The sequence below is a fragment of the Pelmatolapia mariae genome, linkage group LG20 (assembly GCF_036321145.2).
Source record: "Pelmatolapia mariae isolate MD_Pm_ZW linkage group LG20, Pm_UMD_F_2, whole genome shotgun sequence".
NCBI classification, from domain to species: domain Eukaryota; kingdom Metazoa; phylum Chordata; class Actinopteri; order Cichliformes; family Cichlidae; genus Pelmatolapia; species Pelmatolapia mariae.
In genome coordinates, this window is record NC_086244.1 from 11,106,740 (window position 1) to 11,123,519 (window position 16,780).

Here is a 16,780-nt window from a genome sequence, read left to right on the forward strand (position 1 = left end):
TTTGTAACACTCTGTGACCAGCCGCAGCTGGCCGATTTTCACCACATCCTCTCCCACCAGTTTGTCGCCCTCTGCCTCTTTTCTGAGACAGCTGTCGGTGAGAGACTCGGGCGAAACGTCCTCTTTGAAAGCGTACGCATCCCCCAGGATGGTGTTTCCGGACGCACTCTTTCTCGAGCCTGTTTTACCGACCAGAAGGAGTCTCAGTTCTTCACGGGTCGCAGAGCCTGCGGTGTTGGGGAAACGATGGTTACATTTGAATCATTCTAGAAAAAAACAAAACAAAACATGAAACACTACGTTACACTAGGCTATTCTTTTGTTATCTTTGTATCGATGTTGACAGCAAGCAGTTTGTCTACATAAAGCGAGTACCACAAGCAGCACACAACCCTGGGATTGCACTTTACCTTTGTATCGATGATGACAGCGAGCAGTTTGCCCACGTAACGCGAGTAGCACAAGCAGCACACGTCCCTGAATCCGGCCTTTGGTCGCCAACATTTTCAGTAAGCTAAGAAAAGGAGAAAGGAAAAAGAGGTGAAATTAAGGCACATTCAGGGAAAGTCTTTCAGATCAGATTACCAAGTTAAACCACACTGAAAATACGCGTTGAATAAACCATGACCCCAAACTGGTCGGTTGTCCCACGTGTTTCCCCGTAGCTACTCCGGGCGCGCACACAATGAGCCCTGGTTTCGCGACGCAGGCGTAGCAACAACCTCCTTCTCCTCCTCACTGCCTCGTGTGTGTGTGTGTGTGTGTGTGTCTGTGTGTGTGTGTGTGTGTGTGTGTGTGTAGGAGGTACTGGGTTCCTCAAAAATGGTGGTGTTCGCGTAACCCGCCCTCCGCAGACCTAAGCGTACGCTACCGAGGCACTTGAGAACGATGTAGAGGGAGCAAGGATGAGGAGGAGGCAAGGAGTGTCTGAAGTCCAAACGGAGGGCGGTGTTCGCGTAGTAGGCAGGCCACAGAGCTGCTCTTTCACTAGCGAGGGGCTTGAGAAAGATGTAGAGGGAGTAAGGAGTACGAGGAGAAACGGAGAGCCCGATGTCCAACTAGAGGGCGGTGTTCGCGAAACCGGCCATCCGCAGGCCTAAGCATACGCTCGCGAGGAGCATAAATGGAGGGCCATGTTCACGTAATGGGTAGGCCAAACGGCTGCTCTTTCACTAGCGAGGCACTTGAGAACAATGAGAGGGAGCAAGGAGGAGGAGGAGACACGGAGAGCCCGAGGTCCAACTGGAGGGCGGTGTTCACGTAATAGGCCCTCCACAGACCTCAGCCTACTCTCGCGAGGAGCATAAACCGAGGGCGGTGTTCGTGTACTAGGCAGGCCAAACAGCTTCTCTTTCACTAGCGAGGCGCATGAGAACGAAGGAGAAGGAGCAAGGAGGACGCGGAGCAACGGAGATCCCGAGGTCCTCACCGAAGGGGGTGTTCGCGAAACCCGCCCTCCGCAGACATAAGCGTATGCTAGCGAGGAGCATAAACAGAGGGCGGTGTTCGCGTAATGGGCAGGCCAAACAGCTGCGCTTTCACTAGCGAGGCACTTGAGAATGATGGAGAGAAAGCAAGGAGGACATGGAGGCACGGAAAGCCCGAGGTCCTCACCGAAGGGGGGTGTTCGCGAAACCGGCCCTCCGGAGACCTAAGCGTACGCTAGCGAGGAGCATCTGAATGATGTAGAGGGAGCAAGGATGAGGAGGAGGCAAGGAGTGTCTGAAGTCCAAACGGAGGATGGTTTGGACTTCAAACCATCGAGGAGCAGACGAGGAGCAACGGAGAGCCCGAGGTCCTCACTCAGGCCCATTTACGCGTAACCCAAGGCCCATCCGGCAAAGCGCTCACCTGCGAGGAGCAGGAGAACGGAGCAGAAGGAGGTCGCAGGACTAGGAGGCAAAGAGAGTCCGAGGTCCTCACTTAGGCCAGTTTACGCGAACACTGCCGAGAAGGAGACGACGATGATGATGATGATGATCTAAAGTTGAGAGTTGTTTTTCTCCGGCGGTTCGGGGTCCTTCCAGACCCCAGTGTTTGTCATCGTAACTTACGAATGTGCATTGGGGTTGCGAAATACCCCATCGCCATTACTAAGGGGTCACAGTGTACCCACGGAGTAGAGAGCACTACCGGTCCTTACTTAGGCCGGTTTACGCGTAACTTGGGGCCCATCCGGCAAGGTGCTCGCCTTCGAGGAGCAGGAGAACGGAGCAGAAGGAGGAAGGAGGACCAGCAGGCAGGGAGAGTCCGAGGTCCTCACTTAGACCGGTTTACGCGTAACCCGGGGCCCGTCCGGCTAAGCCCTACCCTGCGAGGAGAGGGAGAACCGAGGAGCAGGAGGTAGGAGGACTGGGATGCAGGAGGCGTCCGAGGTCCTCGCTTAGGCTGGTTTACGCGAACACTGCCCTCTGCAAAGCTAAGCGTACTCTAACGAGGAGCGTGACAAGGATGTAGAGGGAGCAAGGAGGACGAGGATGCACGGAGAGCCCGAGGTCCAACTGGAGGGCGGTGTTCGCGTAATAGGCAGGCCAAACAGCTGCTCTTTCACTAGCGAGGCGCAGGAGAATGATGGAGAAGGAGCAAGGAAGACGAGGAGCAACGGAGAGCCCGAGGTCCTCACTTAGGCCCATTTACACGTAACCCGAGGCCCATCCGGCAAAGCGCTCACCTGCGAGGAGCGGGAGAATGGAGCAGAAGGAGGTCGCAGGATGGAGAGGCAGGGAGAGTCCGAGGTCCTCACTTAGGCCGGTTTACGCGAACACTGCCGAGAAGGAGACATTGATGATGATGATGATGATGATGATGATGATGATGATCTGAAGTTGAGAGTTGTTTGCTCCGGCGGTTCGGGGTCCCTCCGGACCCCAGTGTTTGCCATCGTAACTTTCGAATGGCGGTTCGGGGTCCCTCCAGACCCCAGTGTTTGCCATCGTAACTTACGAATGTGTATTGGGGTTGCGAAATACCCCATCGTGGGTACGCTTTGACCCCATAGTAATCGTGGAGTAGAGAACATCCCTGCTCCTGTCGAACGCCGTTTTACGCGTAACCCGAGGCCCATCCGGCTAAACGCTCCCCTGTGAGGAGCAGGAGAACGGAGCAGAAGGAGGAAGGAGGACTTGGAGGCAGGGAGAGTCCGAGGTCCTCACTTAGGGCCATTTACGCGAACACTGCCGAGAAGGAGACGACGACGACGATGATGATGATGATGATGATGATGATGATCTAAAGTTGAGAGTTGTTTCCTCCGGCGGTTCGGGGTCCCTCCGGACCCCAGTGTTTGCCATCGTAACTCACGAATGGCGGTTCGGGGTCTCTCCAGACCCCAGTGTTTGCCATCGTAACTCACGAATGTGTATTGGGGTTGCGAAATACCCCATCGTGGGTACACTTTGACCCCATAGTAATCGTGGAGTTGAAAACATCCCTGCTCCTCTCGAAGGCCGGTTTACGTGTAACCCGAGGCCCATCCGGCTAAACGCTCCCCTGTGAGGAGCAGGAGAACGGAGCAGAAGGAGGAAGGAGGACTTGGAGGCAGGGAGAGTCCGAGGTCCTCACTTAGGCCCGTTTACGCGAACACTGCCGAGAAGGAGACGACGATGATGATGATGATGATGATGATGATGATGATGATGATGTGAAGTTGAGAGTTGTTTCCTCCGGCGGTTCGGGGTCTCTCCGGACCCCAGTGTTTGCCATCGTAACTCACGAATGTGTATTGGGGTGGCGAAATACCCCATCGTGGGTACGCTTTGACCCCATAGTAATCGTGGAGTAGAGAACATCCCTGCTCCTCTCGAAGGCCGGTTTACGCGTAACCCGAGGCCAATCCGGCTAAACGCTCCCCTGTGAGGAGCAGGAGAACGGAACAGAAGGAGGAAGGAGGACTTGGAGGCAGGGAGAGTCCGAGGTCCTCACTTAGGCCGGTTTACGCATAACCCGGGGCCCATCCGACAAGGTGCTTGCCTTCGAGGAGCAGCAGAACGGAGCAGAAGGAGGTAGGAGGACTAGCAGGCAGGGAGAGTCCGAGGTCCCCACTTAGGCTGGTTTACGCGAACACTGCCGAGAAGGAGACGATGATGATGATGATGATGATGAAGATGATGATATGAAGTTGAGAGTTGTTGCCGTGGCGCTTGGGGGTCCTTCCAGACCCCAGTGTTTCCCATCGTAACTTACGAACGTGCATTGGGGTTGCGAAATACCCCATCGCCATTACTAAGTGGTCACAGAGTACCCACGGAGTAGAGAGCTACCCCAGTCCTCACTTAGGCCGGTTTATGCGTAAACCGGGGCCCATCCGGCAAGGTGCTCGCCTTCGAGGAGCAGGAGAATGGAGCAGAAGGAGGAAGGAGGACCAGCAGGCATGGAAGGTCCGAGGTCCTCACTTAGGCCGGTTTACGCGTAACCCGGGGCCCGTAAGGCTAAGCCCTACCCTGCGAGGAGCAGGAGAACCGAGGAGCAGGAGGTAGGAGGACTGGGATGCAGGAGGCGTCCGAGGTCCTCACTTAGGCCGGTTTACGCGTAACCCGGGGCCCGTAAGGCTAAGCCCTACCCTGCGAGGAGCAGGAGAACCAAGAGGAAGGAGGTAGGAGGACTAGCAGGCAGGGAGAGTCCGAGGTCCTCACTGAGGCCGGTTTACGTGAACACTCTCGAGAAGGAGACGATGATGATGATGATGAAGATGATGATGTGAAGTTGAGAGTTGTTGCCTTGGCGCTTGGGGGTCCCTCCAGACCCCAAGGTTTGCCATCGTAACTTAACCGATCGATGGAGGGTTACAGCCGATTAGGTGCCTTTGTCCGACGCTGTGACGAGACCCGCTATAGCAGGGGGTCCACCTGACCCCCATCCGCCCCCACCCCGAGCCGGGGCCCTGTTTCGCGACGAGACCTGGGTCTGCGCTGCCGGGGTCTGTGTGACCCCCCCCCCCCTCCCTTTTTTTTTTTTTGGTCCAGGGCGCACAAGGGTTAATTATCTGATGTTTATATGTGTTACCCTTTTTTAATCTTTAATTTTAAATTGAAACTAACATTTAAAAACATTTGGTACAATGTGGAAAGAGGAAGAGTATTTCCACCAGGAGCAGAAACGTCTGACTCAGCATGACGATGCTGTTGGTGGATACTGAAGAGCTCAGCCTGTCAAGACAGGATTAGGTTATCGTTTTTAAAAATGTTTATTCAATTATATTCTGAGGCCAGTTATCTGGTATAATTTTTGGAAGTCTATTAAAATTAAAATAAAATCAGATGTGTGGTCTTTTGGTTGTTTTTTGTTCCATAAGCAGATGTTGGTGTTTCAGCAATGTAGTAACTTAAGTTTAAAAGGCTTGTTAGAAACTATGAAACACATCATACAGACTTGTGGACATTAGAAGACAACTAATAATCACCATGAATAAGACTAAAGGCAGGAAGGTGTCCTTATAACTAATAATATTAATAGTGGTTGGCACCTCCAAATTTATATCAGAGTCTGTCTGCAGCTGAGACAATACAAACTCAAACTGTGGGGAGAAGATTATATCAATTCAGTTTAAATTGACCTGGAAGCGCCACATTTTCACAGACTTCTTTATTTATAGCATTTTTACGTGCTGTATAGATTATACAGTTAGGTCCTTAAATATCTGGACAGAGAGAACTTAATTTCTAATTTTGGCTCTGTACATACACTAAAATCAATTTTTAATGAAGCAACTCAGATGTGTTTGAAGTGCAGACTTTCAGCTTTAATTCAGGGGGTTGAACAAAGAGATGCAGAAAAATGTGAGGAACTAAAGCATGTTTAACACAATCCCTTCATTTCAGGGGAAATGTAGAGGAAAAATTAGAAAATTAAATAACTTAATCAAATTAATTAAATAATAAGATTGTCAGCTGATAACCAGCTTCATGCGACCGCTTATACTGGTCCCAGTGTTAGGGTCAGTGAATCCAGTTAACAGAAAGAGATCCTGGATATATTTGACTGACTTTTTAGACTCAAGATTAATAATCATAATAACAATTATAGTCTTGACATCCAGAAATCTGTACGATGTGTTTCATTATGTCTAACAAGCCTTGTACAATTAAAGCTAACAGTTACTACATGACTAAAACACCAACATTATCTCTTTTATTAAAACATGCATATTAGGGCTGGGTATCCTCACTCATGTCTAGAATCGATTCGATTCCGATTTGATTCAATTTGAATCGGGGAAATTTTGCCTCAGACAGTCAGAAATATTATAATTCAAATCATGCATCAGTACATTTCTATATTTTTATATCTATAAAAAGAAATCTGACACTTGCGAGACATAATCAAAGGTGTGAGCATCACAGCAGATGCCTTTGTGTCAAAGTAAATGAGGATAAAACACAGAAAAACATGAAGGTGATTTTCCTGACCTGGGATTTTATAAAAAATATTCTGCAGTAGATCAAAAATGAAAGAAAACCATTAATGAACATATGAACATTACCTGATGCTGCTGACGTGAAGCAGAGCAAAGTTACAGAGGTTTTATTAGAGACACAGCTGAGCGTTTTGCAATTTTGCATAATTTTAAAAAGTTTAAATTTGTTCAGTATTGAACGGCAGAAATGAGGCTTAGTTTTCGGAAGTAAGTAAAAAAAAAAAAAAACAGCATCCGACAGGCTGTAAGAACAGTAGACTTGTGTGTAACAAGCAAGCGAATAATGCAGAAAACAGATTTTTAGACGGAAAACTGTTCTTGAAGTACAGAGAGAGAGCTGTGCATGAAGTGTGATTTTATCGTGGTGGCAGCAAAACAATCAGAGGGAATTCATGACGATGTTTATGTGAAGCGTAGTTTGGATCTTCTTTTGCTGCTGGTTCGGTCAATATTGTTTGGAGAGAGATCAAACCTGCAGCTTCAGAATCAGTGCAAAAAGGGCGTAAACACAAAGCGCGGACCCGCCGAAACATCAGAATCAGCGAGCTGTCGGCTTTCAGCTCGTGTCCGTGCCGTCGGGTGAGAAAGTCACATCTCACTGATTCTGATGCGTCGGCGGCTCCGCGCTTTGTGTTTACGTCTTTGTGCAGAATCCGTGTTCCTGCTCTCATTTTAGCTGTTTGGTGGTTGTTGAAACTTTGTGAGGTTTAACCTGAGATTTTGGCGTTTTGGCCAAAATAAATTTATATCAAAAAATCGATTCAGGATTTTAATGAATCGATATCACGCTATCCAAGCGAGAATCGATTTTAATCGATAAATCGATAATCAAAACCCACCCCTGATGCATATACACGGGTCACACTGCTTATTGAAACCCCCCCAAAGATCAGATCTTAATCAGAGAGGTTTTTGTTTTTTATTTTCACATTTTAGACTTTGCTTCTATTGGACTTTTTATCAGTAACACGTGCTCACTTTTTGCAGGAACAGCTGAAACTAACATAAATAACTCGAGAGGTGATAGTCAGCAGGGGGTTTACAAGTTGTGTGCCGCGTTGTCGGCGGTATAAGCTCGACCACTTGCAAGGTGAGCTGGCAGGCATCACTGAAATCATCAGAGATGATTAGGTTCATTTTGACAAAGTGAGCAGATATTTAACCTCCTAGGACCTGGCGTCCACATATGTGGACATCACATTTTGGGTTGTTTAGACCAAAATACTAAATTTTGCTCTACAAGGGCCTGATATCCACTTACGAGGATGTTATACTGCCACTGTGCTATCGAAATTTTAGACCAATATCCTCATATGTGGCTCTTATTTTTCTCAGAAACCAAAAAAAAAATCTGGTAATTCTTTGTTTTTACATTCATCAGGTCCCAATCAGCCCAAATATCAAAGAGAAATTAAAAATGAATGCCACGGAGGAGTTCGGGTCTTAGGAGGTTAAAGATTATGCCACTACATTCTTGTCTAGAAAATATTAAAGTGTATTTGGTGACAGACAAAAAAGGGTAAAGTCTAAGTATAGTTTGGGTCCACACATGTCCAAACCCTGGTGTGTAGGCCTACTTAGTTTTGAGAAATTGTCATGGGACCGGGGTCTGGGTGACCCAGGGCCTGTAAGAAGTTATGGACATGTGTGTTTTTGGTGCTGCTGTCTCCTGTTTCCATGTTTGTGTATCTAGGTGTGTGTGTGGGTGTGTCAGCCAGGAGTCTGGCCACACCTGCGGAGGAGAATTACTCACACCTGCAGCTGATCAAGCCTCGTCAGAGGAGCTACTTAGGAGTGTGGTGGAGCTCTCTCCGATGCTGGATCATTGCCTAACTTCACGTTAGTCTCTTGACGAGTTAGTTACGGTTAGTCTGCCACATTGCGGTGTTGCTGACGGTTGCCTCTTTGTTATTCCCCAGGAGGAGTGTGGAGACGAGAGGGCAGCGAGCACGGGGTGCTCAGACACTGAGGAGCGGAGACAAAGAACACTAACACTGGCAAGAGGACATGTCACGGGAGTCGGGAACGCACTGGGGATTTAATGTTGTTTGGATTATTTTGCATCACTGTAAATAAATGCACTGACCTCATCAAAGAGTCCAGCATTTGGGTCCTCCTTCCCCTCATCATAGTCTGCCACACAGGCCGTGACAGAAAAGCCCACTAAAAGAACGCCCACCAGACCAAAGCAGTGGTTTTGACTTGATCAGCATTAACCCCGCCCCCTGACTTTGATGGGTGAAGCTGACAAATAAAATGTATTTATGAACAGGGATGCAGGGCCAGGAGTAGCAACGTGAATTAAATAAATACATCATTAAATAATTCATTAAATGTGTCAGTAAAATAATTAAAATAGAAAACAAACCAATAATTGATTAAAAATGTAATTAACTCATTTGAATTGTATATAAATAAATGATGAAACTTTTTAAATGAAATTAGTGGATAATTCATTATTAATATATTTCATTATCAATTTTTTTAAAAAATAATTATGTACAATTACTAAAAAAGTTAATTCATTAGTGATGTATTTATTTAATAAAACCATAAAATTATTACTAGTTTACTCAAAATAAATTGAAGACATCAATATTAAACGGTTAAATTACGATAATGAATACATGCAACTATAACTGATGACATAAAAATGAGGATTTCTTAAGCTAAAGCCAAAGTGCTGACTCATTTGGCATGTTACTGTCAAATGTTTTCCCTAATAACAATAACATAATTACACTTTAGCCACAAGAGGGCAGCAGCATTAATATAAGTCACATGTATATAAAGGTACAGTGATTATATTACAGTGATTTTGACAAAAAACAAAACAGAAGTTGATGGCAGTGTGTTTTTCCATGACAGAATAATTACGCACACCCCACTTTGCAGTTATTTATTTGTAGAAAATGTTTGGAATCATGTATGATTTTCGTTCCACTTCTCACGTGTTCACCACTTTGTGTTGGTCTTTCACGTGGAATTCCAATAAAATTGATTCATGTTTGTGGCTGTAATGTGACGAAATGTGGGAAAGTTCAAGGGGGGCGAAGATTTTTGCAGCCACTGTAAAGTTCACTATCAGTGACATCATAGCACCCACCCAGCTGTATAGAAACTCCGTCATGCTAGCTAGTGCACAGTACGAGTTATTGTAACTGACTGTAAAAAGTCAGCACAAGGAAAATAAACTCCATCTAAACTTGGTTTATATCTGACCCAGATAGACTGCAGGTCATAACTTCTTACCTGAAGTTCAGTTCACCTGACACTCGGACCGGCAGCCGCCTCGGGTCTCTGCTCCTCCTGCCTCCCCTTTCCCTCATCCACCTGTTGCCTCTGTGGAAGCTCCGCCATAGCCACCACCAATCAACTGACTTATTTTTACACATCAACCAGCATCTGGCCAATCCACCACCTTTCATCGTTTATACCGTTACAAAAAAATAAAATAAAAAAACATCATCGGCCCATAAAAACGAAAAATCACCATCAGTATGCCCAATGGCCAGTCCAGCTATGGTCGTGCCATCAGTTAACCCTTCACGTGGCAGCTGTGACACGCGTGCCCAGGGTTGCCGACCCCTGCTCTAAAGCATCTGATTTGGATTCCTGAGATCAAATATATTTTCCTTCGGCTTTGTTTTCTTCCCATTTGTGGCTTTAATGTTGTGTTACATCCTATTTGTTTGCTTCCATCTGTACACATGTCCAGATTCACTGTTTCTATTCTTACATTGCTGTGTGATCACTGTTCCCTCTGCTAACTGATATGACCTTTTGTATCTTACACTGATACTTGTCATATTTGTATCTGCGCCTAAAAGATAAACAGTTTTCCATGCTAAAACACAGCTCCACCTCCTGCAGTTCTCCCTCTGAACCACTAGATGTCTCTGTTATCTAAATGAAGACGTGCAGCACAGCAACCACAGCAGCGCTCAGATCACACGTGTCCTGTTCTTATGTATAAAAGCATGAAACAGGTGAGACAGGTGGGATCAATATTAATGTTGTGGAAATATATGAAAAAGCAACAGAAGAGTGAAAACATTTGGTGTTTCTAGAAAGATCTTTCAGCTCATAGCTGCTCACAGACTGTATTTACAAGTGACAAACTGCAACTCTACAGTACATCTACAGTATATATCAAATATATTCTGTATTCAAATCTATTGAGTGATGTTTGAAAGTCTTTCCAGGTGAGTTTGATCCAGGAGGGTCTGAAGCCAGAGTCAGACAGAGACTGTGCAGAGACTGTAGAAGGACAGAGCAGCAGCAGAGCAGATCCACTGATGATCCTCTGTCAGATCCAGAGGGACACACAGGGATGATGCTAGACTCTACATTGTGTCTGACAGTGGAGCTGTTCTCAGAGCAGTTCACTCTGCAGCACTGACAGTCATCTGCACTTCATTCCTCTGTCAGTCACTGCTGGATGAAGCTCTCCTCTCCACCTCCCAGTAACATGGCCCAGTCAGAGCGTCTCTACACACAAGCTGCTGCTGCTTCAACCTCTCTGGATCATCAGGACACAGCTCCTCCTCTCTCAGCACACACACCGTCCTGTTTAACATCATCATCTCCACCTGAAGAGAGAAGAAGGAGGAAGAGCAGAGGAGATAAACAAGTGTTTCCAGAGACTCTTCATCAGCTGTCAGTCAGTGATGCAGCACATCCAGTATAAAGAGCAGCAGGGACTTCAGTGCTGGGACTGTACTAGGACTCATTGTTGCTTCACTTTTTCTAATCTTTGGATTTTTATTGAAGTTGATGAAAATGTTTTTCCCTCCTAGTTTGAGTTTGGACTCTCATTCATTAGAAGAACCTTGGTGTGTCCACTCTGAGCTCTGTAGGAACCCCAACAACAAGCCCAACAATCCAGATGGACGGTTCCAGCTGTTAACTGGAGGAATTCCATCTAAACATCTGCTCTCACTAAATTCTTCCTCACCTACAGACTGTGTTCTTCACTGCTTCAAACTTGGAAATGAATGCAGTCATTGGTCTGCGTGCTGCTTTGTTCAGAGAGTTGATTGGCTACTGACAGCGTTTGATCAGAGCGTGTCAGCCGTTACTATGGTGACCATAAAGGTCAGAAACAGGAAGTGTTTGTGTCCAATCCTGCAGCCTGTCACCATTCTCCTCTCACAGCTTCACTGAGAAGCTGCAGCTTTGCAGGAAACACTGGATCTTTGTTTCCTACTGACTGTGTTTAGTACAATACTGCTGACAGCACCACCCACTCACTCCATCACTCTACTTACTCCAGAGTCTCCAGTCTGTAGTCTGGACTCTGCTGAAGATCACACAGCTGCTTCACATCTGGATCCTTCAGGTTGTTTCCTCTCAGGTCCATCTCTCTCAGATGGGAGGGGTTGGACTTGAGCACTGCTACAAGATAATCAGATAGAGATTTGAATCTCTGTTCTGTGACTAAGTCCTTGAATCATTTCTTCCAGTTGGTCCAACAAGACAGACTAAGTATTGGACATGTGTTGTGGCTCCATTAGGGGAGCTTCTACATGTGATGTGATGGCCCCTCTGGGTCTGTCAGGTCACAGCACTGAAGAGAGCTCAAACTGGGCACACAGTTGTTCCAGTCTGGACCAAAGACTCTATACTGGGACTGAGGGACTGCTTTGACTGCACCCACTGGGACCTTTTAAAGACCCATGTTCCCACTTAGGTCATCGATTTCTACTGACATTTCTTTCTGGGAAAAATGGGGATTACTTTGAAAACAGGAAGTATTTTCCCCAATAAGCAGCCCTGGATTAGTAAATCACTCCAACATGTTCTCAGGCAGAAGAAGCTGTCTTGTTATGATGGAGAGGAGAAAAAGATTGAGACACAGAAACTTGTTGAAAGAGAGATAAAGCAGCTAAAATCAGGTGTAAAACTAACGCAGAGGATGAGCTGAATAAAGGACACTCAAGGCTGGCTTGGAAAGGAATGAAGTCCATGGTGGGGATGCAGAACAAGGAGCAAAGATGAATGTGATGCTGAATCAGCAGAAGACTTGGACTCATTGGATTCCAGCTTTGATATCATTGATTTCAATGAAGAGCTTTGTGATTGTAGGAAAGGGCTGGTAACTCTGAGAGTCCCACTGATGAGGTGTCTGTGTGGAAATCTCTTAGTGGGACCAAAGAGAGAAAAAGCCCTGGTCCTGATGCTGTGGGAGGGAAATGATTGAAGTGTGCTGTGAGGAACTGACTGGGAGATTTTCACACAATTTCCAGTCCTCCTTGGAACAACAGGAAGTTCCCAGCATATGGAAACAAAGGATAAGTGTCCTATGGCACTCAGTGATGATGGTGCTGTGGCCCCACCACCTCCACCTCTTTGTAAAGGAACTAACTGTAATCTGAAGCTTCAAATGGAACTAAGACTTCCTCCACTAGGTGGCAGTGTCTGATGAGAAAGTCTTAGTGGAGCTGGCCTGGAGTCAGAAACAGGAAAATGCAGGATTTGGGCTGAAATGGGGAAAAGTGGTTAGCACTAGTGCCTTAAAGCAAGAAGGTTGTAGGTTGAAGCTTGTTGGCCTTTCTGTGGAGGTTGGATGTTCTCCCACAGTCCAATGAAATGCTGCTTAGGTTCATTGGTGCTTCTAAATTGGCTGTAGGTGTGGATGTGAGAGAGTGCTTCTCTGTCTCTCTCTGTTGGCCCTGTGATGGACTGCTCACCTGTGCAGGTGGACCACGCCTCTTGCCCTATGACAGCTAGGGCACAGGCTCCAGCCCTGTGAGCCTAAGCTGAATAAACAGTTAGCAAAAATGATTCATAGATGGCCTGAAATTCCCCAGTTAGCAGTTTGGTAGATAGCTATGACATGCTAATCCCATCCAGCAGCTGTATTCTACCTGTAAGCTGATCCCTGCTGAGCCAAAGCACTTTTTCATATACAAATTACAACCTTTAATAGAAACCTATTGGTCAGCATCTTATTAGCCTGCTGTTAGCTTCATTCCACAGAAAACTGAGAGAAACTAACAGAGTTGATAAAGAACAAAGAGAAATGTGCTGATTTAAAGCCTTTGAAGTGCTTCAGATGATCTCTGTCCACTTCTGTCCACTCATTCATTCATGTAAGCTTCTAATGCAGCTTTGATCTTCACAGTCTGCTTCATGAAACTCATTCTAACCCTGAATGTCAGAGTGTTCCTCCTTCTCTTTCCCATCATTCATGCTGGCAGTGGAGGAGATTTGGATGTTGGACTGTGTTTTGGATGATGTGTGTATGTTTGTGTTGGACTGCTGTCTGTAAAGCAAACGCATATGTTGCTTTGGATTTCAGTGTCACACAGACTTTAAGGTGGAATGAAGAGTTGGAGAGTCTCACAGTGAATTATCCAGTGGAGGATTTTTCTTCTTCTTTGAAGGTTTGATATGTGAACATTGATCTGCTACAGTCAATGGACTAAACCAGAGAAGAAGAAAACAGACTTTACCATGAAGATCCTCAGTGTGGATCAGTATAATATCAGCCTGATGTCTGCAGTGTAATGTCAGCACATCTTTCACATCATATTCATCTCAGCACAACTAAAACATGCTGACTGACCTCAGAGTTTCAAGTCCACATCCTGGACTCTCCAGGAAACCACACAGATGCTTCACTCCTTAACCCTGCTGCTTGTTGGAGCTCAGGTCCAGCTCTCTCAGATGGGAGGGGTTGGACTTCAGCGCTGCTGCCAGATAATCACAGCTGATCTCTGACAAACCACAGTCGATCAATCTGTATAAAGAATGAAAGATGTAAGTTTATTAGACAAAGTGTGAGCTTGAAATCATTCAGTGTTTCATCATCTGTTCAGAGCTGAAGAAGTTTCAGAATGTAGAAGTTTAGAAAATGGAAACTCCAAACAGCTGAAGCCAACAGGAAGCAGCTTCAAACAAACACAACAAGAGAAAAAACTCTGAATGTTTCACATTAAAGTCGTACGTTTCTCATAAAAACAGGACAAAGACTTGAAAAAGTCGTGTTTTTCCTTCCAGGAACCACATGGCTTCACTTTTAAAGGTGAAGTGTGAAAGAAATGGACATATTTGAAGTCCAACACCTTTTTCCAGTCACATGATTAAAGCAAACAAACTACAAGCTCATTTTCATTCCAACAAGTCATCTTCTGACCTGGACTAACAACACTGGTCTCTATGTGCAGCTGGCTGTGAGACCAGTGCTCAGGGAGCGTCTACAAAGTGCAACACTGAAAGAACATCACACACTCATTTGCTTCCAGCACTTTCACACAAACATCTACTGTCATTATTGTCACCAAACTCTGTGGATCCTTTATTGCAAATTCAAATGGGATCAAATGGTCAGACAAAAGAGGGTTATGAGGAAATATGATGAAATGTTGTGTATTAGCAGCAAGTTATTGAATCATTTTCCTCAGAAACCAAACAAAATGATTGACAAACATGTTTTTACAAACTCAGTGTTGGACTTGGATCAGCAGGATAAGCTGATGTTTAAAGGCATTTGAGTCTCGCTGTATGAGAGTCCAGTTATTCCTCAATATTTATGGATGATGTTCTTTCAGTGTTGCACTTTGTAGACGCTCCCTGAGCCTCACAGCCAGCTGCACATGGACCAGCTGACATTACCCAGCATTAGAGGTGGCTGTAAAAAAATGGATTTTCCTGTTTAAATGGTTTTAATTTGAATAAAGCAATGTCGATTCATTCAATCCTGAATGGATTTTTAATATAAATGTATTTTGCCAGAATCTCAGGTTAAAGCTCCCAAAAGTATTTCAACAACAATAAAAAAGATAAAACAGTAAATGAGAGCAGCTAAACACACAAAAATGGAAACACAGAGCGTGGATCGTTCACTCGACGGCACGTACACGGACACGCCGTCGGGGCTGAAAGTGGACAGCTCACAGATCCTGAAGCTGCTGGTTTCATCTGTCTCCAACCAGTGGTTCGATAAAAATTGCAAACAGTGAAGGGGAGAGTGGGCATCCCTCCCTGGTGCCCCTCAGGAGACAGAAGCTGGAGGATGTTTGGTCATTTGTTCTGACACAAGCTGTTGGGGAATTATGTAATATTTTTAACCAGTTGATGAAAGAAGATCCAAAACCAAATTTGTGTAAAATAGCAAATAGAAATTTCCAGTTAACTCTGTCAAACGCTTTTTCTGCATCTAAAGAAAATATTGTAGTTTCCAGGTTTTTACTGCATGAGTAGTCTGTTAAATTAAGTAATCTACGTGTGTTTGTTGATGAGTGCCTACCTTTTATGAAACCAGTTTGGAAAGGATGAATTAAGACGGGGGTTATTTTCTCTAGTCTCTTCGAGAGAGCTTTGCAGATTATTTTGAGGTCTACATTTATAAGGGATATTGGACGATAGCTTGAGGGATATACAGGGTCTTTGCCTGGTTTAGCAGGAGATTAATGTTTGCAGAATTCATATTTGATGGAAGTCTACCATTTTCTTTGATTTCCAACAACGTTCTGTAAAAAACTGGTGCTAGAACCGTCCAGAATTCTTTGTAGAATTCTGCAGGAAAGCCGTCGGGACCTGGAGCCTTATTATTGGGCATACTTACCAGGGCTTCCTGGAGTTCACCTGATGTCAGTGGTGAATCCAGTGCCATTTCTTGAGTGTCTAATATTTTTGGAAGAGTTATGTTGTCTAAAGACTGATCAATTTCCTTTTTAGATGGGTTTATTTGTGGTGAATACAACGTTTTATAGAAGTCCCTGAAAATGTTGTTTATTTGTTTCGGGTCATATATTGTGTTCCCAGATGAATCTTGAACAGCACATATAGTTGTTTTTTCTTTATTTATTTTTAGCTGGTTTGCTAGAAATTGACCAGATTTATTACCATGTTCATAATTTTGTAAGCGTAGTCTTTGTACTAAGAATTTTTTTTTTTTTTTTATCAATTATCTCATTTATTTTTAGTTTTGTTTTTCGTATTTTGTTCAATGTTTCCTGATCTTGGTGGGACGCGTAGGCTTCTTCTAGTGATTTGATGGTTTTTTCTAATTCCATTTCTTTTTTCTTTTTATGTGATGAGAAAGAAATTACTTTACCTCTCATCACACTTTCCCTGCTTCCCATAGAACAGAAGCTGATGTTCCGGGAGTGTTATTAAAGTCTAAATATGAAGTCCACTCTTTTTTAAAATATTTAATAAAGTCTTCATCTTTAAGCAGTGATGTATTAAATCTCCAGTTTTTACTTGGTGTAGTATTATTCTTGTACATTAGTGTTAAAGATACAGGAGCATGATCGCTGACAGCTATAGGGTGAATCTCAGTGTGTGAAATGTCCCTCAGCAGTGAGCTGCTGTCCAAAAAATAATCCAGACGAGAGTAGGAGTGATGAACATGTGAGA

The 16,780-nt window shown here is 44.9% G+C and overlaps 1 protein-coding gene across 8 annotated transcripts in view; it reads right to left on the reverse strand.

Moving 5' to 3' along the window:
• LOC134619393 (NACHT, LRR and PYD domains-containing protein 12-like) overlaps positions 1-16,780 on the reverse strand; it is a 121,540-nt gene that overhangs the window by 88,130 nt on the left and 16,630 nt on the right. The window contains exons 9-10 of one of the 8 annotated variants that reach the window (XR_010091973.2): positions 13,983-14,156; positions 9,273-11,004 (exon numbers count right to left, since the gene is read on the reverse strand). The exons of 5 other annotated variants lie outside the window; for them this stretch is intronic. Coding sequence is in view for 2 of the 3 variants with exons in the window: in XM_063465222.1 (XP_063321292.1) it covers positions 11,722-11,806 (85 nt within the window). In the remaining variant the exon portion in view is untranslated. Of the gene's footprint in view, positions 1-9,272; positions 11,005-11,682; positions 11,807-13,982; positions 14,157-16,780 lie in introns of those variants that run through there. 2 more of the 8 variants (XM_063465222.1, XM_063465223.1) reach the window with 2 other exon arrangements.